At 51.7% G+C, this 23,014-nt stretch overlaps 1 protein-coding gene across 1 annotated transcript in view; it reads right to left on the bottom strand.

The window, feature by feature from the left end:
* Window positions 1-51: 51 nt before the first annotated feature.
* NOS1 (nitric oxide synthase 1) overlaps window positions 52-23,014 on the bottom strand; it is a 49,535-nt gene continuing 26,572 nt past the window's right edge. Inside the window, exons 13-28 of the mRNA XM_037386172.1 lie at window positions 22,563-22,707; window positions 22,027-22,131; window positions 21,535-21,593; window positions 17,826-17,942; window positions 17,415-17,589; window positions 16,861-16,999; window positions 15,998-16,076; window positions 15,273-15,466; window positions 14,471-14,640; window positions 14,009-14,219; window positions 13,183-13,270; window positions 12,765-12,886; window positions 12,067-12,215; window positions 11,233-11,427; window positions 10,190-10,308; window positions 52-9,167 (exon numbers count right to left, since the gene is read on the bottom strand). Coding sequence (XP_037242069.1) covers window positions 9,152-9,167; window positions 10,190-10,308; window positions 11,233-11,427; window positions 12,067-12,215; window positions 12,765-12,886; window positions 13,183-13,270; window positions 14,009-14,219; window positions 14,471-14,640; window positions 15,273-15,466; window positions 15,998-16,076; window positions 16,861-16,999; window positions 17,415-17,589; window positions 17,826-17,942; window positions 21,535-21,593; window positions 22,027-22,131; window positions 22,563-22,707 — 2,083 coding nt within the window. The 3' untranslated portion in view covers window positions 52-9,151. The remainder of the gene's footprint in view (window positions 9,168-10,189; window positions 10,309-11,232; window positions 11,428-12,066; window positions 12,216-12,764; window positions 12,887-13,182; window positions 13,271-14,008; window positions 14,220-14,470; window positions 14,641-15,272; window positions 15,467-15,997; window positions 16,077-16,860; window positions 17,000-17,414; window positions 17,590-17,825; window positions 17,943-21,534; window positions 21,594-22,026; window positions 22,132-22,562; window positions 22,708-23,014) is intronic.

The following is a 23,014-nucleotide window of genomic DNA, read 5'->3' as shown; positions in this document are numbered from 1 at the left end:
CCGGGGAGCGTCTGCCAAGTACCGCCGCCCGGCCAAGCGCAGAGCGGAGTGACGCCTTCCTCGCGTAGGCGCTAGGGAGCGTCTGCCAAGTGCCGCGGAGCTGGGCGGAGCGCGCCGCCTCTCAGGGTCAAGGGCAACGGTGAGGCCTAGAAAGCGTCGACAAAGTTCCTGTCCGCGAGGGTAGGTGTCAGCCACCGGGGACGGTGAGGACGCAGGCCTGGCCACCCCCAGGCCCTCCAAATGCCGTCTGCTCCGCTGGCCATCCCGGCAGCCATCATGAGAGCCAGGCCAGCCCTGCGGCCCGTGGAGGCTGCAGGGAGCTGGGAGGAGGCAAGTGGTTTGGGCACATCTGCCCTGGGCTTACAGGGCCCCGGGGTGGGCAGAGGTAAGGCGTTCTCTGAGGCAATGCTGCCACCTCAGTGTCTGCGCTAACACCTGAGGTCACGCTGCCGCCATGTCTGGGCTGGTACCTGAGGTAAAGCCACCTCAGTGTCTGTGCCAACACCTGAGGTAATGCTGCCACTACATCCGCGGTAGCACCACTGTGAGGACGGAGGTAACTCTGGCATGGTATGTGAGGTGACACCAAGGTGTCTGCAGTAATAACATGGCGCCATCTGAGGCAACACCTCTGCCATGTCTGAGGTAACAGTGCTGCCGTGCCTCATAACACCACCACAGTGTCTGTGGCCACACCACTGCCGTGGCGGAGGTCACACTGCTGCTTTGTCTGGTATAACTGCAGCAAGGGCTGAAGCAAAATAACCACCATGTATCAGGTGACACCGCAGCCATGTCCCCCTCATGCCAGCCTGGCACTGCAGGGCTTGCCAGCGGAGCAGCCCTTCGCTCCTGCACACACATGCCTTTTGTCCTCTCACCTGCCTCTTGCAGACAACTGAGGATCTTTCTGCCCTGATCACATCCATGTCCTGCTGATCTTCAGGCAGCACTAAGTGATCTGTTTAAATAAAGGCATATTAGTACCCCCTTGCAACAGCACGCTACCTTCCCATGTAAAAAGCCATGTGCATGCTTCTGGCTCATTTGCCTGGCCATATGCTCTTTTTGCTCAGGTCTCTCAGGTCCCACTAGGAGTACTGCTGCTATGTTCCTGAGGCTCCAGCATCAAAAGCTGCCCTGGATTGTGTGCAGACAGCCTTACTGGCTTGACTGTGGCATATTCCCAGTGGATGTGGTATAAATGATGTGAAACATGTAGTGCTGTGACTCAAGCAACCTTACGAGAAAGTGTTTCTGTCTTGCAGATAAATAGATACTGCAGATTGACGCCACCACCCTATTTATAGTGCTCTGGCATTACAGAGCAAGCCCAAGATACCAGGAGAGGCCTTTCAGCATTAAAACCCCAGAGATAAGAGAGGAACAAGGTCTGCTAGATTTTAGTTCACTCTTTTATTTTGACTGTAATGCAAACAGGCATAAGTATTCCATAAAATCAGAAGATTGGAACTATACAGAAAGAGGTGCATGCTTTAGAACAATGTGGATATCTTGCAAACAGAGCCAGAGTCAGTCCGAGAGAGGGGGCTGGAGTACATTGTACGAATGGCAGAGATTTTAGCAGCATTGAGAGCTCAGAGGTAGGGGAAAACCATGTTTCTGACCGCTTAAAGCACTGGTATGATCAAATACAACACCGGCTCATCCCTGCTCCCACTGTCCCCACCCCTTTACTCCTCAGAAGAAACCTACCTTAGGATCACAGAAAAAGCTACAAAATAAGCTACGCCCCCCTCCACACATACCTGTCTTATGAGATGCAAAGTGAGAGTAAAGACAATGTGCCAGTCTTAAATCATGGCATCATTTTATAAACCAAATGAAGGCACAGTGACTGACATGAGGAGGTGCTGAGGAGAGGGAGGAAGGAGCAGGAGGACCAGAGAGCAGCAAGAGGTTGGAGTCCCGTCTAGCACAGCAGAATTTACCCACATCTGGAGAGTTTAGAAAACCTCTGCAACGGAAGGTTTGGGAGTTGCCTGCCCCAAAGCTGCTACCCTTCACAGCCCAGTCCCCTTTCTCATCTCAGCACCACTGCTCTTCAGGAAAAAGGCCACCAGAAAAAAAAGGTCCAAACCAACCTTTGAGGCTTATACTTTTCAAAGGTGCCTAAGGGAATTGCAGGAATAAAACCCCGTTCCTATTACAAAAATTAATTGGCATTGAATATCAAATTCCCTGGGCAGCTGGCAGAACTCATGTTTCTTACTACATGCAATCTAAAAAGCAATGAGTCCTGGCTGAAAGTCATCTTACTCTGTTGATCTACTGCCTGGGGAATTGTGTACACTCTGGAAGAGCTGGGAATGTTGCTGCATCTCAGGGAATCTATTTGCAAGCTCTTTTCAGCATACAGATCCCAGGGTTTTTTGAAGGCATCTTAAGGCAGCAGAGCACATTTAACCTTGGGAATTGTGGACATGTGCCTATTTTGTAGAATTCTAGCAAAGGAGACATTTTGCCTTGAATTTCACTGGCTTCAAAGCCATCATTTCAGTGTTGGGCGTGGGGAGATTCTGAAACATCATCTTCTGTTTCTGGACATCCTGTTGAGTACTGTAAAGTGTATTTTGTTGAGACACAATTCCACGCCACAATTACACAGAGAGAAAAATAAAAAAGCAGGCTCAGAAGCAAGTAGCGTTGATGTCTCTTTAGGAGTTGAACACATATTAAGGAAGTTTTGTTCCCCTTGGAAAATTTTAAAATCTCCACCACCTAATATTGTGGGAACAAAATATTTGATTTAATCCAAAATCATTTGATATACTTTTTGTTTGCTTTTGCTGCCCAAAACCAACACATGAAACGAAAGCAACAAAAAGAAGCCCCAATCATTTGCTCTTTTAGATCAACTTTTTCAGTATTCAGTCTCTAAATTTTTAAAGTATTAGGAATGCACCTGGAAGAAAAAGACTTTCCCCAGTGTTTTTCACTAGCAGATTTCGGAACCAGCCCTACAGACAGCTGTGTGCAGACCCTGCAGGCGGCACAGAAGCCTACCCTACCTACAGCCCAGCTCGCACTCCTGCTTTTCCATAGCCCCAGAACAGCTTTTGCAAGCTTTGGTCCACAGATACAAAGCAGTCCCTGCTGCACTGCCCACTTCCACACCGTGGTAGTGAAGATTTACCTGCAAAGCCTTGGCCTGTACGCTCCTGCTAAGTGCGGGATTCTCAGGGCAAGGCTCACAGGTTTGATTTTCTTGCTTTTGAAGTGCTTCCTCCTCCCTCCCTGAAATCTGGCCAGGTAGGTACATGAATGAGTAAAGCAGGAAAGCAGCAGCCCTCACAGTGAGGGGCTCTCACTGCTAAACAAGCTGCAACTGCTCAGCTATGAACTCACAATCTGTTTTTTTTCCTGTGATTTTGATGGCAAAAATGTTTATCACAGTCAAACATCTGTAGGGGTGGAGGCCAAGAGTTTCTAGTCTACTTCGTTCCTGGCACAGCAGGAAAAAGTGTCTCTGCATTACAATGCTTAAATATTTCATGAGTTGCCCTTGTACCCATGCTAATATCAAGCTAATTTCGACCTCTGGTAAGATCTGCTTTTATTCTAGAACCAAGTGCTTTAAGGCAGCAATCCCATTAGCTTTCTCCCACTCCCCTGATTTCCTATTAAACACATGGCCATATGGAAGAAGCTAGAGCTCAGATCTCCCTGTTGAGGGTAGATTTCAAATAGATTACTAGAGTCATGCATTGCAGGCAAGTGCGAGTGCAGACTGACACACGCAAAAATACTGCCACCATGGAACTGCTGCTGCTGCCGCTGTGAAAGCCTGGTCCTTCAAGCTGCTAAAATTCCCAGTGCCACTGAAGCCGGTGGATGTGGAAAGCATTTTCTACCTGGGAGGACTCAGATTCTAGACTAATTTTGTCCAAGTTTGGGAATACAATTTTCAAGACCTTTCAGCACTGGCCAAGTTTTGCTTTTCCTGTTGTAGCAGAAGAAATTGTTATAACAAAGGCAGAGTTACAGCAAAGTTGAATGGTCTTGAAAATTAATCTCCATCTGTTCTGTAAAGGGACTGCCCTCCCCTCTGGAACTATCAACACAATTGCAAACTTATCAGAGCAATTCTGAAGCTGAGAAGTGGTCCCCAGTGAAAGCAGGAACAAAATTTACTTTTGAGCATGAAATTCTCCTTCTAAAAAACGCTGGGAACTCTCTGCAGCTTCCCCACAGGTATAAATCAGAGGACTCTAATGGCTTCAGTGGGCGCAAGTCTGGAGGCAGCAGCTTTGACTTGAGCTTTGAGCAAGTCCATGAGGCTTCAAGCACAAACACACCCTTTCCCCAGCCACCAGCTTAATAAAACTGTGGTCTCCAGTACGTGGTAGCTGTTCACAGACCCACAGTGCTTGCAGAAGGTGGTGCCCAGCTTGCACCCACCCTCTGACCTCGCACTGCCTCCTTATCCCTATGAAACCCCATCAGTGGGAGACTAATTGCAGAGCACGGCTCTCAAAGTTTGCTCTCAGTTATACCAGGGTGAATTTTCCCACCCAGAATTCCACTTGTGAAACGAGGTCATCTGTTCCACTGAGCCCCCAGTCTCTGTGTGCTAGGAGCATCTCTGGAGAGAGCAGGAATGGGAGAGCAACCGCGGTGCAATAGTCTCTTCCCAGCACAAGGCACTGTAAGTCTGTCGCCATTCCCAGGCATACCCTTGCCGAGCAGCTAGCTGCACCTTTTGGCTGGGCAGGCAGGGAGAAAGGAGGGATCTCCAGAGGGAAGTAGTAGACGGAGTGTGAGTTACAGCCTGGGACGGGTTGAGAGGCGTTGGATACTAACAGTAAAGGAACTAACAGAGCAATCGCAGTTAGACTGAACACGGGTTTATGCAGCTCCTGTTTCTTCCCATCTCCTCTTCTGCATAGGTGCAATCACATTTGCTCAGGACACAACAGCAAGTTTACTGGTCATGCACAGACACATTTGCTCACACTGCTCTGGGTGTGAACAGTCCCCTGCTGGACGCGCAGGCACAGGACAGCGGACAGGGAATGTGGACAGCCCAAACTCAAACCCCATTTCTCTGGCCAGTATGGATGGATGTGACTGGCTTGGTTCCTCTAGTGCAACGAACTTAGGGCTACCCAGCAATGACTGCAGAGGTGTCATCTTTGAGAGTCTGTTCCTGATGGCAGAAGTCTCATTATTTTCCCGCTGTATCTCATAAACAGAAGAATAAAAAACTCCCAGGCAGTCCTTCTGGGGAGATGAAACCTTTGGAATCATCAACAACACAGGCAGTAAACACCCTTGCACTGAATAAACAATTTTTCCTTGCTAGTGGACACAGCAGGTTGGGAAAACAGAGAAATGTTTCCCATGAGTTTTCAAGTTCATATAATAACTTACAGTGGACATTTGAAAGACCTATGAATTAAAATCTTTGCAAAAAACCCTCACTTCATGGATTCTTGAAAATCAAAACTCCTGTTTAGAAAAGAGCCTCTTTATGTTTAATACCTGGGGAGTGAAAAGGAGCAGAGCTGCTCAAAACGGGAAGTGGTGGACATCTGCCAGGAGAGGGACTTGGACACTACATCAGGCTGGGTGTCCATCAGGTCCAGTACCCCTCACTGCAGGAGCCTCGTGGGGCTGTGCAGGAGCTTGGATGGGCAGCAGGCACCCAGAGGTGACAGACTGGTGAACTGAGTGCACAGGAGGCACGACCCCTCCATGCATGACACCCCCGAGCAGCTCATGGCACCGGTCTGCAGCAGACCTCACCTTGCTCTCTGCCGTTTATGCACACCGGCGATATTGTGGCTACACCCATGCGTCAGAAATGTCACGCTGAGATGAGCAGAGTCTAGACAACTAGTGGAAGAGCCACATTTGTGAAATGATAAAGCAGATCCACAAGTTTATTTCCCCCTTCACTGTGGGAGAAAATTAAGCTTGAGGGGAGTGTGAAGCCCCTGCAGGTAAGGGAGATGAAGGAGAAGTTAAGACGTCTGAGACTGACTCAACAAAAAACAATGAATCAAAATTCCCAGTGGTGCAGCTTGAGAGGAGCGAACAGTCCTACTCAGGCGGAGGGAGAAGAGAGTCAGCTCAGAGCCCTGGGGGACACACTAACTTCATGGACCTTCATGGCAGGGAGGGTGTTTCTCCTCCAGGGCCAGGCAGGGAAGCTGGCCTTAAAACAGCATTTCCCCTCCAAAGGGCTCTGAAGGACTCACCTACCTGATGCCTGTTGAACTTGAGACTTTGCTGCCTGCCTGGCACAGACCCCTTTGGAGATCCCACTGAAGGCAAGGTGAACACCCTGCTCCCTTCGCTGCTGCAATTCCCCGCTGTTTTCACTGGTGGCCCAGGTGGAAGTCGGAGATGGAGGTGGCAAGTTTTGGGGTGCAGGAAAAGCAAGCCAATTCATCTCAGACATAGATTCCAGCAGTACTATGACTTCCAGATGGGAGATGTTACAGCGATACAGGCAGAAGGCAGGACAGGAGAAAACTAATTGCCAGCAACACAGGATGAGCTGGAAAGAGGACGAAGACAAGGGCATTTCTTTGGGCACTATCTCCTCTTCAGATTTCATTGCTTCTTCTACGAAAAGGAGGACCAGAGCACAAAGTCTAGAGCCAGAAGCAAATTTCCAAAAAGAAGGGGATGAGTTTGATTATTTTTTTCTTTAGCTCCGTTTCTGCAGCCATAGGATTGGGGATAGGGCCACACTTGCTGTATGTTCACAGCTCTAGGGCCAGGAAGTTGTCTCCCACAGACAGGATATCTGCCCAAATTCACACATCCAGCATCAAAGAGACCCAGCTCCCCCACCCCACTGCCTGCCCTGTGATTAGGGCACAACACACAGAGATGGACCATGGGCTGCTCTTTCTCCTGCTTTCACCTCCAGGTCACAAAGCCCCCAGGCAGTGACACAAACCTGGCCTTGCATTTGGCTCCAAACCCTGCTCCCACTGCCCTGCCAGACCAGCGAGCTCAGCTCTGGCCACATCGTGGCAGCATTCATTCGCATTTTACACCACGCTAGATGCTCTGCTGGGACGAGCGAAACAGAGACCTGGATCGCAAATTCTCTCAGTGCCTGAAGGCCTTCACTCCTGGCTTTCGGGCTGGAGCTTCTTCAAGCATTCAGGGACTCAAAGCTGCAGAAGATGGTCACAGCATATGGAAACGTGGCCAACTAAGCAGCAAAGGGCAGGAGGTCCTGGCTGAGGGTAAGAATAACTGCACAACCTGGGGCCAGGGGAGCCAGCACCGCTTGTACCACAGGCTGGGAGAGCAGTGAACCTCCTGCAGCTCTTCTTGTTCTGACTTTGGCTTAGGGCAGCTAATCTTAGCCCTCTGAAAGCAAGCTCACCATTGCAGCTCCTGGACAAGCCCTCTGCTGTTGCTGGCTTTGGTGCTTTGTTCCATGCACAGTTCAGCAGAGCAGAGGCAGAAGGAAAGGATCAGCATCTACCGGCTTGAAACATCAACGCCATACCCCTGCCTCCAGCAAGAGCTGCAACCATGTCCTGCTGTCCTTGTGCTGGCAGTGAGGGAGGACAAACCTTCTTCAGGGTGAGGAAAGGAGGAGAAAGAGGAAGGACGTACAAGGTCACGTATGCTTTACCTTGCAGACAGCTTTTCTCTGTTAAAGGGACCAATACCTTTCTGTGATTGTGTTAACAGATTGCTTTTGGGGCCAGATTTTTGCAGCAGAGCTGAGGTGTGAGCGTGTCAGAGCCCAAAATCACACAGCATCTTTACAGCTGATCTCACCTCCCTTCTCACATGAGATGTCCCAGCAGAGACAGCTCGGGCCATTGGCAGGTGGTGCAGAGCCTACAGAGGGGACTGGCTTGCCATCGAGATGCCACATGTATTTCTCTTGGCAGGCAGGTCGCTCCGTGCTGGCACTTTCTGCTCCCGAAGGTGTGGAATTGGCTGCAGTCTGCTGTCCCAGAACAGAGACTGCGCTAAGGTGGAGCTGATGCTGTCTGAGCTTTCAAGGATCCTCGGCTGGCACATCCTCCCCAAGGACCAGGAGCCTCTGTAACCCTTCAAGTGCTGCCTTCCAAATAGGCTTTGTTACCAGGAGGTGCATCTTGCAGCTGGGGTTGGAGCTGCTTCTCTCCCGTCCTTGTGGCTTTCCAGTCTCACCTGGGAGAGGGTTCACACTTCACAGCATGCAAAGCTCTGGAATGCAGCCAGTCCTTCAATCTCTTCCACCAGCATCATGGCCACAGGGTCACATATCTCTTGTAAAGCCCTCCAGAGGACAGCCTGGCCAAGCAGCAGTCATTGCTATGCGTTTTTAACCTAGCATACACATCAGCCTGTGTGTTTGGTCCTTGCTACTTTGTGGGAGCACTTTCATGGCAGCAAAAGTGGGGACTGAGCAAAAGGAGAGGCTCGCAGGGAACAGGGAGCAGAGAAGGACGCAAACATAGCACAGGGTATATTTAGGAGAAATCATGACACGTGAATCAGGGACATCCCACCCTTTGGATCAAAACACACATTTGTACCCAGTCTGCTCAGGGATGTACAAAGTTCATAGACATGAGGGCATTGCACATCATCTGCCCCCAGCCTCAGGCATATGCCCAGGTCTGTACAAGTCCAAAGGAAAGCCATGAAAATGCAAGGATTCAGCCAAACCCCCAGCTAGGGAAAGGGGGAGCCTGGGGGCAACAACCCCCAGCTCTGGTCAAGCAACGAGACTGAGCCATTGCCCAGCCCCTGCCACCTCTGCTCTCCCCCAAAACACCAAAAACGCAGATGATCACAAAAGTGGTGATTTCATGCAGCTGCAAAATGCCCTCATGAGAAAGAGAAATGTGAAGTTCTGTTAAGAGCCACTGCAGGTTATAAAGCCATCGTACTTCAGTGGGGAAATCCAGGGAAGGGAAAGGGGTTGAAAAGAAATGGCCACAGGACAAGAGCAAGAGAAAGAGGAAAAAAAGGAAATAAAAATTATCATCATCATCATCAGGACACAACAACAGGACGAGAGACAGAGCGCTTTCCATGGGCAGTTCCCCATGGAAAAGGAGCCACTGTGTCCGTGAAATACAAAACCCAGTGCCCTCCGGTTGGAGGGGGCAACAGGTGCTGGGACTGGTTTGGCATCCCCTTGGGGTGAAGGGTCCAGTTAGGAGCAGAAAACCCTGCAAGGGAAAGGGAGAAACGCCAGCCTTAGAGGGAGCAGTGAGGAGCATCTGAGCACCATGACTTTCCAACTGACCATGTTGTAGACAGGAATTTACAGAGCCCTTTGCAGCTGTGGGAGGTGGGCAGGTAGGTAACCCTTATCCTTACCTAGTGGTGGGAGACTAACGCACTCTGTATAAAGTGCAGACCCCAGAGTATGTGCTGTGTGGAGAAAAATTCATACTAAACCTCAGAGATGTTGGGAAACCCACTCTGGGTCAGCTGGGTGCTACATGGCATAGCTGGGAGTGCAGGGAGGGGATTGCACCCCAGACTACTGAGGGCCAGGACAAGGAGCAAGATCCATGCAGCTGCCTGTTCTTTATCCCAAATAATCCTTCTGCTCAGCCAGGGAAAATCCCACCACGACAGAACTGAGCAAATGGCAAGACATGGTAGAGCAGAAACAAACATAGCAAATGTCAAGGCTTTTTACTTTTTTTTGGTTGTTTTTACAACAGTGGAAAGAAAATTTTCTAGATCTTTCCTAACCAGGCATGCAACAGCCTGGAGACCTCTCCCCCTGTGGGTACCTGCTGCCTGCACCCCTGGAGCCAGCCAGGCCCCCCTGCAGCCAGCACTGGACCCCTTGCCATGGGTCCTGCAAGCCTTCCAGCCCATCATCTGCAAGCTGGCTGGCTGGGGAGCAGAGGCAGGCAGCACTCTTTGGCTTTGCATCACCATTTGAATGGGACTGTCAGGTCTGAGCAGATTGGTACAGTGGGTGCAATAACCTGGGAAGGCTGGGGCGGGGGGTGGGGTGGGGGTGGGGTGGATTTGTCCTAGCAAGATGACAGCTATTTCAGAGACACTGCTGGGTAGCAGCCTCTGCTTCCAGCGCAAAAATTAAATGCCTTTTCTCAGCTTCTGCCATAAGAAGGACCACCTGCGTGCAAAAGTTAAAGCTGCCTTCCCCATCCCACAGCCCACATGCTTGGGAGACAGTTTCAGGGGGGTTAACATAAACATGTCAACTCACTCATCCGTATCTTTTTTGCTCTCCTCAATGAATGCAATAGACTCAGATCTAAGGCGGTTAGTCACTTCGTATGTACGCAGGGTGACTCCAAAAATATCCTCGTGGTACCGGCTGTCATCCTGAAACAGAGGATGGGAGAGAAGCAGTGGGGAAAAAAAGAGTATTTACAAACAGTTGGGGTTGCTGCGACACCACAAAGCTCTTGTGTTGTAGGTAGGTACCAAATACACAATAAGCGTTCTGGACCCTGGCACAAGAGTTGGTGGGACAGGGCTGAAGTACAGAATAAGCAGGGAGGTGCAATGACCTTCTCAAGGTTAGATCTCCTCAACTGCTGGCAACCCAGGGACTGCCTGGCCATCAGGGCCTGGGGCCAGCCCATGAATAAGAGCTTTTGCTTGCAAACCAGCTAAAAATATGGCTTTGGGCTCCCTCGGCTCCTGGATGGAGTGTGGGAACGTGGTTCAGAAGGGGTGGAGCCATAGGAATCAGGCTGAGTTGTCCTCCTGGGGAGAAGCAGAGCCATTGGAGCATCTGTTCTTGGGCCTGGGTCCCAAACTGAGTTCATTTATGCTTCAGCTGCAATGCCTGCATCAACATGTTTGCCCAAGAGTATCACCCAGCCAGCCACGCAGACAGAAGAAGTTTGGGGAGGGGACCCACAAACTGCCCTGTTGGATTGCTGCAGTGATGGAGGGACAGCAGGCACTCAGTAAGGTGAACAAGCCTGCTTGGGCTACTAAGGATGCCAAAAAGAGCTTGTGCTTAGCACAGCAGCAGGCTCATCACAGGAGTCCAGCACAAGCTGAGGGGGCTGCAGCTTGCAGCAGAGCTCCTGCAAAGCAAGGTGACTTCCGCTGCTCACCCAAAGCTTTGGAAGATCACACTCCCAACCTTGCCCTGGTGCAGGCAGCATGGGTGGGAGCTGCAATCCACCCCCAGTGTCTGTCACCTCGGTGCTGCCCGTTCTGCAGCAGGAGGCACCAGGTGCCGTGCCCGTGGCGGGAGGTTGCACGGTGTCTCGTGGTGCAGACACTACTCACCCGCAGCTTGCTGATGAAAGCACCTGCCTCCTCCACCGACAGCTGGCCCTGCTGCCTCATGATGCGCTGAATGGTCTTGAGGACATCCCCGGCCATGGTGACATCCCCGCAGACGTAGATGTGGCCTCCTTGCTCCTTCAGTGCTTTGAACACGGTTTGGGCCAGCTGCTCCTGTAACACGTCCTGCACGTATTTCTGAGGCAGGAGGAGGTGGGAGTTGAGATTAACTACAGCTTCTCAGCCCTGTCCACCCGCATGCTCCAGCCAGCTTTGTGTGCACCAGCTTTGTGTGCTGCCTTTGAGGCAGCAGTGCAATGTGATCACCTCCGCAGGGGAGCATGCCTACACCTCACAGCACCCACCACAATAGAAAAGAGATGGGGAAAGCAGCAAAACATTGCCTTGCTCCTGCATTTTCACACCTTCACCATATACCTCATTGCCAGGCCTGCTCAGGTGGCGGTGTGGATTTGGACCAGATACTTGCACTGGCGCTGGGGCACCCCACTGGGTGGCAAACCTCCTTGCCCACCCGCTTGGGAAAACATGCCTTTTCCCCTCCTTATCTGCTCTCGCCTGGTGAGGGCAGCTGCAGCCCTCCAGGGAAAAGCATGAGCAATATGAGCACACCTTTGGACTGGCACAGGGATGGGGATGCGCTCTAGGAGTGGGGCTGCACTGAGAAGGGCACAATCCTGCACACTTCTACAACTAGAGTGCCCCAAGGCATGAGCTGCCATGGCTGTGCCAAGGAACCAGCATCTCCACGCCATGCCGGTTGGCTACAGCTTCCCAGGTCTGCCCACCAGGACCAGAGCAGTGCCTGCCATGCACCTTTGGTTTGTCCGGTTCCCGAGAGTAGGCTGTGTACAGCTCTCTGAAGACACCTTGGGTTTTGGCAAAGAGTGTCTCCTCTTTGTAAATGTGGTCGATCCTGGACTGCCGGCAGCCAAATACCAGGACCATAGGACAAGGCCTCAGACCTGGGGGAGAGATGGAGGAAGCAGTTAGTCTGGGGACCACCAATACCCCCTTTCTGCAAGCCACTTCCCTCCAGATCTGCCAGCAGTCCCAGCACCCTGCGCAAGACTGCCAGGAGCCTTCCCTGGCCAAACTGGGAAGGAGGAAAAACCAGCAAGGAGGAGGTAATGCACTGCCTGAGCCAGCACATGGCCTGGGGTCACATGGCAGGGGTGCTTGTGTCAGATTTTGGGGAGAAATTAAATTTTATTTTCTTAAATGGTCTAAGTGATCAGTGAAAAAAATATGTTTTACGTAAGTTTACATTAAATGATGTTTAAAAATAATGCCAGCACTGCAGTACTGCAGAGTTTTACAGGAGGATTGTCATGGAGTTTGTTTCAGGAGTTTGACCTCCAAGCCTGCGCTGGGAACAGCCACTGCTGCAAGAAGCCCTTTGCCTCTGCTGGGGCAGCCCAGGCAGAGGACTGGACCCGCATCCCCACACCACCCGCCCAGAGCTCCTGAGCACCGCTCAAGCTGAGAAACAGGAGGAACAAGTGTCAACCCACCTTTGTGCTGGATTTCAAAAAGCCGCTGCTGCCAGAAGCTCCGGAAAGGGGCGATGCCTGTGCCAGGGCCAATGAGGATGCAGGGCACCTGGGGGTCCTGGGGCAGGTGGAACCCGGGTGCACTGCACACATTGAAGACACCAGTTAAATCCAAGCAAGGTGCTCCCTCCCTCACCTTTGTCCACAGCAAGCTGGGACACCACCCAGAGAAGGAGGGGTAGAAAATGAGGTGAAATCCCAGAAAGCAACATTTTAGTGCAGAAGAACTGCACCTGAGAGGGACCCATTTGCTCACAAGTCCAACCCTGTTTTCCCTGCACCCTTAGAGCTTTGCAAAGAAGAATCGAGGACAAAGAACTCATCCTGCAAGGGAGCTCGCCCCATCTGTTTCACCCCTTGCTTTGTGTGGACCGCTTACCCTCTTACAAAACAGGGCACTACTTCATCAGTCTGTATCCGGTTGAGCCAAGAGGAGCAGACTCCGTGGTGGATTGGTCCTTCTCCATCTAGGAGGGGAGGGAAGGAGGTCTGTACTTGACACACCAGCCAACTGCTCCAGTTGCTTTCTTTTCTGAAACCCTCCCTGCTACATCCCACTGAAACATTTAGTATCTTTGCATTCATGAACTTGGTAGAAGTTTGGCACTTGGATCCATCTGTGGAGCTACCCAAGTTCACCCAGGACCCAGACCTGGGATAGCTGGACCTCCACAATACTTAGGAAGCACCCAACTTTTTTTGGTCCTTTTTGGCAGAAGCAGCAACATGCTGTGGTGCTTCCAGGCACAAGCCCTCCATGGCAGCCCCAGATGAATGGCCACTGTCTTCCCCTGCATCCTACCTGCTGCAGGGGTGCTGGAGCTGTGTCCATCTAAACCATGACCAGGGCTGCTTGGACACATCAGGGCTTGCACAGGTACAGAAATCTGGCTAGCGGCAACATGGACTTTGGTGTGGGCAAACATGATCCTACATGGAGCTTGGAGCCACAGTGGCTAGTCTGTTGCTGGTACCTGACCCAGATCTGGCACCTCTGCAATACACTGCCCTTTGATAAATGACCATTCTCCACAACATGGGACAGCAATGTCATGGGTTGAAGGAATCTTGTCAGTGCAGAGGTAGAAAGGCTTTAAAATACCATCTCTCTGCCAAAGACCTTGTGGTGTTACCCATTTACTAATGCTTTTTCCCTGCTCCCCATGCCAAGCCTGTCTCCACTGGCCCCTGCATGAGCATGGTACCTCTCGTGCGGTAGGAGACCACTGCCACGGTGAGGTGGACCTCGCCTGGGTACATCTCTGGGGAGGAACTGATGGAGTAGTAGCGTGGTTGGAGGAGGGGGAGTTGTGTGAGCAGCAGCGTGGAGGGCATCTGCACTGAGGGGAACTCCTCCAGCACCTCCACAATGGTTGGGTTCTTGGACCACTTCCATTCCTCGTACTCCTGCAAGCCCTACAGCCAGAGAAAGAGGGAAGGAGTGAGGAGAGAGCTGCAGCATTGCCCTCTTCCAAGCCAGGTACTTCAACTGATATCCCACCAGGCCTATGGCAAAGCTGGGGTAGGTGACAGTGGAGGCAGGCAGGAGGAGCTCTGCTGTCACAGGTAGAGACTCAGCCTAACCACAGTGTGGGATGAAAATACCCTGGGGTTGTGGTTGTCCCCAGGGCCTTGAAGAACTTGGGGCTTGAGGTCTGAGGCTTTACCTTGCTAAGGATCTGCAGATGTTTCTTCTCCTTGTCACTGGTGGCCAACAAAGCAAACTGCTGCAGCAACAGGGGTGTGGGAGGGGTGGTGATGTCCAAATAGTACTTAAAAGCCTGGAAGATGGTGCATGGTGGGACACGGTTCTCATCTGTCCAGTTACTGATGACACCTGCCAGGAGGGAATTCAGCACAAACATGGGATCAGCTGAGCATAAGAGCCAAGGTGGATAAATCCTTGCTTTCATTCCCCTTATTAGCTCTGAGACAGTGAAGGATGAAGAGCTGGAAAGAGGAGCCAAAGAGATATTCTCATGCTACAAGTGGGATGCTGTACAATGAGCACAAATATGAGCCTGATACTGCACCACCTCCAGCCTGTTACTCTGAGTTAATACTGTTTTCCATCTCCTATTACACTGTGCATGGCACTAGGGTATCAAACTTATCCCTGAAATATAGTGTTAGGATGGTCCACCAAGATCTCTTAACTTCTTTCGAGTCCTAGACATGGCTCTTTCCATAAGAATACAAACACTGTTTATTTTTCTGAAGAATAAGGAAGTATCTTCCCCATGGCCCTGGTCACCCTTCAAACCCTTACTCTACATCCCAAGTTCAGATGAGCAATGGCTCTGGGCAGAGGAAGGGTGAAGGAGGTGCTCCCAATCCAGGCAAACAGAGCAGTGAGATGGAAGTGATTTGTCCCGGGCCCATCTACCTCCCTGAGAAGCTACAAGAACTGCTACAGGGGATGGGCGAGGAGGAGGGAGGCCATCTCTATGCTGAGATGGCTGTGGCTACCTAGAGCTGTGTTCCTCTCCTCCAGGAGCTCCACCTTCACCAGCTGGTTGGCCGGAGGGGCATCTTCAAGCCTGTCAATCAGGGCATTGACCAAGTCTTCATGGTTCCCTGGAAACACGCCCAAGTGGTCCCCGGGAAGGTACTGCAGTTCCTGGTGCCCATTGGTGTGGAGGCGCAGGAAAATCGTTAAGCGGCTACAGGGAAAGGAGAAAAAGCAGGGTGTGTTTTGGGGGAATTCTTCAGGGAGTCGCTGAGCTCTGGCTCAGGAGCTGCTGGGTGTGCTGGGTGGCAGGTCCAAGCCCTGGTGCTCCACTGAGTGTGTCACCAAAGTTGCAGCAGGGAGCTAGAAAGGACACTGCAGCACCCACCCCCCCTCTGCTGACTCACCCTCAGTTTTTTTTTTAAAGGGAAAAAACAGTTTAACCTCTTGCTTCAGCAATTTTATCCTTTCTTTACATGCACTCTGCCACTCCACAAGTGCAGCCACCCATCTTCTCATCCCTACAGGCAGCAGGCTAATTTATGTAGCAGAAGAGATTTCACCATGTAAAAAGGCAGGGAACACCCTTCACTGGGTTCATGTGGCTTCCAGCCTTGGTCCTAATTTCCACAAAGATGGTATCCATGGGACATTCAGGGGTCAAGGGTCATGTGCAGCACTGCGTGCATGGATGCTTGGGTGCACCATGAGTGCGCGCAGCTCCCAGGACAGCTGTATCTCCTACCTGGACTTCGGGCTCTGCAGGTTCTGGCGTGTGATAAGCCGTGCTGCATAGACACGTTTTTTGTGGATGCTGTACAGTCCTGTGGAGCAGAAGAGTCAGTGAAGCAATGCAGCAGACCATGGCCAAGGCAGGCAGCTTCTGGCTTTTGCAGGGCTGTCAGCTGCTGCTACAGGTTCAGCCCTTCAGACTGGAGTTGGCTGACACCAGCTGCAGCGAGCAGACCGTGGGCTTGACCACCCTCCTGCCCCCATCCGCAAATCTCCAGTGAGCCTGGGGGATCAGAAACCCAGGGGGGGAAACCAAACATGTATCCCTTTTGTTAGTGACTAAGGATGACTCTGAAACCACCCTCATGAGGTGTGGGGACGTGCCCTCACATGCAGGCATGCACCTCTTGCTGCCAGTACCACCTGGCTGGTAGCAAAGCGGCTGAATTTGGGAAGAGCTAAGCCAGTGCGGCAGATCATCAGCTGCAGGAGCCGTGCTGAGGGGCCAGGTGTCGGTGGGCTGGACCTGCCATTGCACCGCAACGCTCAGTGGAGCAGCATTTGGACAAAGCAAGCTTGGAAAGCTCCCAGGTTTCCAGCTCTTTGCTTCAAAAAATGGGGTCAGGAGGAGGGAGATCAGATCATATCCCAACATCTCTGTTACAGATACAGACAGGGACCAGCCAGAGGGATCTCAGACCATGACAAACTGTTCCTTGTGCATGTGATGGAGGGGAAAGGCAAGACTGAAATGCTGGGAATATAACACAGAAGGAGTAAGGAGGTTTGGCCCCTTCACCCCAGCTTGAGCCCACTATGTCTTCTCCTCTACCTGCCCCATGCCCAGAGCTCTCTGGGGTGACCCCCTCTTCATACCTTGTGTGAGCTCCGGGGCCTCAGCCACATAGGTCAGGCGAAACTTGCTCCTCTTCCAGCTCCGGTCGTTGCTGATGAGGGAGTTATTTGCTTTCTCGATGTTGACGTCGTCCCCCACACAGAACACGTCGCACGCTGCCTGCAGCACGCACCAGGCTCTCAGGCATCTCCCTGCTGCCCCTGGGCTTTCTGACCAAGCCCCATGACCTGCCTTGTCCCACCCCACCTCAGCCAACACATGGAGAAGGAGCCTCCAAAGGTGTAGGGCTATACCAGTGGCCATGGGCATGTCTCATGGTGCCCTCCTTCCCCAGGCATCTGGGATAATGCAGGAAGTCAGCACATTGCTCACCCTTTGGCAGTCAGCACAAACCAGAACATCAGCTCTACCAAAATATGGAGAACCTCTTTGTTGTGGGCAAGGGTGATGGCTGGGTATCCTGGTGTAGAGAAGGAGAGGCTGGGTTTCGATCCTACTCTAACTACCAGCTTTTCTCTGTCCCTGTGTCCTGCTCCCCCCTGCTCCTCCCTGGAGCACAAGGGAAGTGGGTTACCTTGAAGACCTTCTTGGCCCAGGTCCTGAAGGACTCCTCTTGGCCACAGAGCTCATCTCCTTCTCCCATGCGGAGGATCCGCTCTCCACCCAGCTCCTCCAGGAGGGTGTCCACTGCCCGGGCAAAGGCGCAGAAATGGGGATAAGCACGTGATCCCAGCCCAAATACAGAGAACCTGCGAAGAGGTGGCACAGCTGTGGCTGCTGAGCTGGGGAGGACATTGATGTCTCCCCCTCCTCCACCACCACCACCACCAGCAGCAGGAGGGACTGTGGAGAGATCTGCACATTACAGAAATACATCATGTTTTATATAAGAGCTGCAGTAGGAGAAAGGGGCTCTGTGCAGCACCACATCCTGTTCTGTCCCTTCTGCAACAAGAGGTTGCTACCTCTACCCCATCCTACCTACCTGACATTAGCCAGGGGCCCTGTGCTTTCAAAGTTGTCCCTGGAGTCAGGGCCATCGCTTGAGGATTTCCGTGCATCCGAGTAAGAGGAGACACTGTTGAAACGGACCTTGTAGCTCCTGTGAACAGCGACAGCATCAAGTATTACAGTGGTGACAAATGTGTCTGTGGTTCCCACCAGGCTGCGTGCTCAAAGGTGACCAGATTGTGGAGGAGACCTAAGTAGAGCTCAGGGCTCAATATTCCATGAGCAGGCACCGTGATCAGTGGCTAGAGCAGAGAAATGTGCTCCCTCCCAGGGTTAAGCCATAGTAACCTATATGCTGCATGCCCCTGGCTGGACCTGGTCTTCTCCATGAAATCCTCCAGTCACCTCCCAGTGGGCTGACCCAGGTGCTGGCCACCACATTGCTCCCAGCTGACAGGACATTTGGCTTTACCTGTCCTTCCCTGCCTGCACACAAGGTCGGGTATATGTCTGAACAGATATTCTGAAGGGTTTTTCATTCATAGCAAGTAAAAAAACAAACGAGTGAGAGAAAAGGGGATGAGGAGGGGGAAGGGGAGCAGAGAAAAAAATCTGACAGCAGCAGAAGTATTTCTGAATTGAACCATCTTCAAAAATTGCTCTACACAAGAGTTTCTAAATATACTGCCAGAGCAATGAAGCAGTAGTGTGTGGATGAGTCACAGCAGACCTCCTGTACCCGGCACACCATGCAGAGGAGACAACCCCTGAGCAAAATAACCACCAGGGTTGCAAAGCCCTGTGCTCCACCTCTGCTCCAGAGCCTCCTCCTTTCTGCCAGACTTCTCATGCTTTTTCTGCTTCACTACATCTGGATGGACCCACTTCTTTCTCTGCTGTCCCTGGGCCATGTTCTCACCCTGGGTTACGTGGCCAAGGCAGGGCAGCACAGCCCACCGATTTAGCCGGGCATGAAGCCCAAACTCCCCAGTTGGGTGCTGGGCTGAAGGTCAGGGCAACAGCAGCTTTTGCTGAAAGGAATAGGTCCTTCTGGTGGGGTGTGACTGTTAAAGCATGGACTATGTTATCCTTATTAATATATATATTAAAGATCCAGCGGATCCTTAAATGGGAATGGTTTATGAATGCTTCTGAAAACCCTTAGGAAACCCTTGCTGTAAGACATAAGGAATCAAATACACAGCCGCAGCAAAACCCCTGGGCTGTGGTCAGAGAGCTGCAGCTGCAGTGCCCTGGGAGGGTCCTTGAGACACTGTGGCTTAGAGAGGTCACCAATTCCCACCCTGGGTGGTCTCAGCCACCCTCAGCATCCCTCAGTGGGCATGGAGCCAGGGGTCCACAGGATGCACGGGCAGGAGCTGCTCTCTCCACCTTTTTCCAGATGCCAGGCTGACACAGCCTCTCTTCCCCAGGCAGTTTCCTCCCTGTTGTCCTCTCATTGCAAAAGGTTTTTTTTCAAGCTTAATGTCAGCGAGGTCCTGCACATGGGTTGGGACAATCCCAAGCTCAAATACAGGGTGGGAGGAGAATGGATTCAGAGCAGCCCTGAGGAGGACTTGGGGATGCTGGTGGACGAGAAGCTCACCACGACCCGGCAATGTGCACTCGCAGCCCAGAAAGCCAACCATACCCTGGGCTGCATCACCAGCAGCGTGGCCAGCAGGGCGAGGGAGGGGGCTCTGCCCCTCTGCTCCGCTCTGGTGAGACCCCCCCTGCAGCCCTGCGTCCAGCTCTGGGGCCCAGCGTAAGAAGGACATGGACCTGCTGGAGCGAGTCCAGAGGAGGGACACAGAGATGATCGAGGGCTGGAGCACCTCTCCTGTGAGGGCAGGCTGAGAGCTGGGGTTGTTCAGCCTGGAGAAGGGAAGGCTCCAGGAAGACCTTAGAGCATCTTCCAGTACCTAAAGGGGCCGACAAGAGAGCTGGAGAGGGGCTTTTTACAAGGATGTGTAGGGATAGGACAAGGGGAATGGCTTGAACTGAAAGAGGGCAGATTTAGATTAGATATAAGGAAGAAACTGAGGGCGGTGAGGCGCTGGCCCAGGTTGCCCAGGGCGGCTGTGGGTGCCCCATCCCTGGGGGTGCTCAGGGCCAGGCTGGACGGGGCTTGGAGCAACCTGGTCTGGTGGAAGGTGTCCCTGCCCAGGGCAGCAGGGTTGGAACTAGATGATCTTTGAGGTTCCTTCCAACCCAAACCATCCTATGATTCTATAGAGCCATGACATCTTGGCCTATAGTGGTGGGACCATGTGGAGCAATTTATTCCCTCTGCCTACACAATCACCTTTTTCCCTGTGTAAAGTCTGCTACCGCATGACATTTCTGTCTCCTCCAGATAAAATAGCTTTCACCCTTTTGATCTGTCCTTGCAGGTAGCTCTTTCCAGCACTCTGACCTCTTTTGCTGTCAGGTAACTAAGTCACAGGCTGCCCTGGCTCTCAGAAACTCCTGCCAGTCCCTTAAATTACATTTAGAGGTGACTGGGACAGCCAGCATTGAGCTCAGGTGCTTTTGTCCTCCTCAAATCTCCCTGGCTGGCCATGGGTGACACGCCTACACCCAACCCAACATTGCACAAACCTAGCCCCAAAAAGTGAAGATCCTTGGGGTGAAAGCCACTTGCAAAATGCCCCTTCTCCACCCAGAAACCTCCAGGGCAGCCTGCATGTCCCGTTTTGTCAGCTGTCCCTGCTAAGGCACCTAGTAGGGTTTTGGCTCGCAAGCCCTGTGGAATCCACCAGGTGACTTGGCTGCACAGCAAGGAGACCACTTCGGGACTGTGTCATCAGCAGTGGAGAGGTACAAATCATCTCCCTGATGTGTCTGTCACTACTCTCAGTCCCACTGGCACTGCTCTGCATTGCTCAAGCAGAAAGTTAGGGCGGTTAAACTGCACTGTACCACTGGCCAGTGCTAATTCTTCCTTAATTAAGGAGAAGCCTTTTGCCACTTGCAAGCATCACTGTGTTAATTCAGGAGAGACTCCAGAGCAGAGCAGTGTCCCAGTTAAGCGAAATATATTGTACTTAATAGCTAAAATTAGAGGAGGCCCCAAATGATTAACACTTTTCTGGCTGCCCTCACTTCCCAGCCTCTGGGACATGCACTGGGATGCTCAAGGCTCATTTTCTAGCGAGGAGGGATTTTCTAAAAACCCAGACCCTGTCTCCAAGGTACCACTTCTAGACTCACTGTTACAAACATCACAGCCAGAATTTATAACAGCTCTTATTTACTCTAGAAATATTTTCACATGATGCAAGAAGTTAAATTTGGTTCTCAAGCCCTCCCCCACCTACATCCACATAACTGGGAACTCCCTTCCACCTCCAAGTCTTACTATTTTGGTGTCTCCTGGACAGCCTCAGCTCCCAGATTCAACGGTTTGGGGGGAATCCCTGTTTTTAGGTGTTTTTTTTTATAGATGCCTGCCTCTTACAGCTGAAGAGACAAGCTTGAAAATGTCAGCCCAAGGAATTATAAGCTGGAGTCCACAGGCATGCCCGAGTCAGTGCTTTTATCCTCCCTGGGACCTCCACCTGCTCAATCCCCTGGTCCTCCAGGCAGGTCCCATCCCTTGAATCTTTGCAAACTTGAAACCTGCGTGAGGATTTCACATCCCCTTCCGAGAGGAGGAAAGCAGAGAAGAAGGCTGTCCTGGCTGTGGGGCCACCTGCTTTCTGGGGTTTGAGTGGGAAGGGAGGGGGTTGGAGTGCTCTTACTTCCTTTCCTCCAGGTTGGAGTTGGGATTCTTCATCTCCATTAACGCGCAGCCAAATTTCTGCAGCAAGAAATAAAACAAGGCCATCAGTTTTGCCAGTCTCTGCAGGAAATGAAGCTGTGACCAAAGCCCGGGCTGTGGCTCTGCTCTCTGCTGTTCCCATCAGCCTGCGGAGCTGTTATTGTACAGGGCTGGATGAGGTCGTGGCTCCCCAGTCAAGGGGCTGGCACCTCTTGTGTGACACTGACATCAGTTGTACAGGATGAATTTAGCAACAGATTACTAGCAACAAGTAACTACTTGTCTCACAGCAGGGAATAAGTAGATATCCCTGTTTCAGAACAGGCTGGAGGCAGGCAAGAGCAGCACCTGGATCTGTTTGGGGCCATTCCAGCTCAGGCTGAGCAAAAAGAGGCTGCTTCTCCCCATTACCCACTGCCTGTCCCCTGCTCACGCCCCTGCTGTAGTCACCCATCCCTGCATTATGCCCTACCTCTCCATTCTCAGGTGGGTCTCCATTGCCAAAGGTGCTTGTGACCACCAGGACCATGGTTTCATGCTCAAGGTGCACAATGTCATACTCATCCATGGACATCACCTGGGAGCAACAGAGACGTTAGCAAGAGGCTTTTAGTGGGGAGATCTACCATCAGCTGGTCTCCTGGGATGAACTCCTGTCCACCTGGGGATGGGAGCAGCATATCCTTGCTGACTTCATGCCAGTGCACTGGCAGAGATCTCCACACAGGGAAGATGAGAACAAGAGGCTCAAGGGATATGGACAAACCATAGGACTACCACTGGAGAGGCAGTAGATGTATGTATGCTACAATGCCTGCAGGACTATTAGATGGAAATTAGCTGGAAAAATTCCCGTGCAGGCTTTAATCCAGACCCACAAGGTCATATCCTGGGAGCTGCTTAAGACCCTTGGCAACTGGGGAGCTCCACATGCAGTGAGCCCTGTATTTTCCAACAGCCAACCAGATGCGCACATAATCTTGCAGGGGCTGGGAGCTAGTACAATACCTTGGCATCAAAAGCGTGCTTGAAGATTTCACACAGAGTTTTTGCATAGACCTGCGACTTCCCTGTTTCAGTGGCATACAGGATGGTCGCTTTGACCCTCTTGGCCATGGCCTGCCCCATCAGCTTGGCTGAGAACTTCACAGCCCTAGGAAGCAAGAATAATTCCCAGTAAGAGAGCCTGCTTCCTTGTCAGTCCCTCTAGCCCAGACTATTCACACCATTTTATTTGTTATTAAATGAACAGCCTGCCTTAAAAAGCTGCAGCATCACTGGTTTCGTTGTTATATACTAAACCAGGAAGCTATGGAAAAGCGTGTTTTTCTTGACTTCTCAGGGAATAAGGCTGCATGGAGGAGCCTGAACACAGAACTGCAATACCTGCATGGATAAACCAAGTGAGGAGGTGGTCTTTCTGCAGGGACAGAGAAACAGAAGAATAATCAGGGGCAGCA

The sequence above is a fragment of the Falco rusticolus genome, chromosome 1 (assembly GCF_015220075.1).
Source record: "Falco rusticolus isolate bFalRus1 chromosome 1, bFalRus1.pri, whole genome shotgun sequence".
Lineage (NCBI taxonomy): Eukaryota > Metazoa > Chordata > Aves > Falconiformes > Falconidae > Falco > Falco rusticolus.
This window is presented reverse-complemented; position numbering and strand designations above follow the sequence as displayed.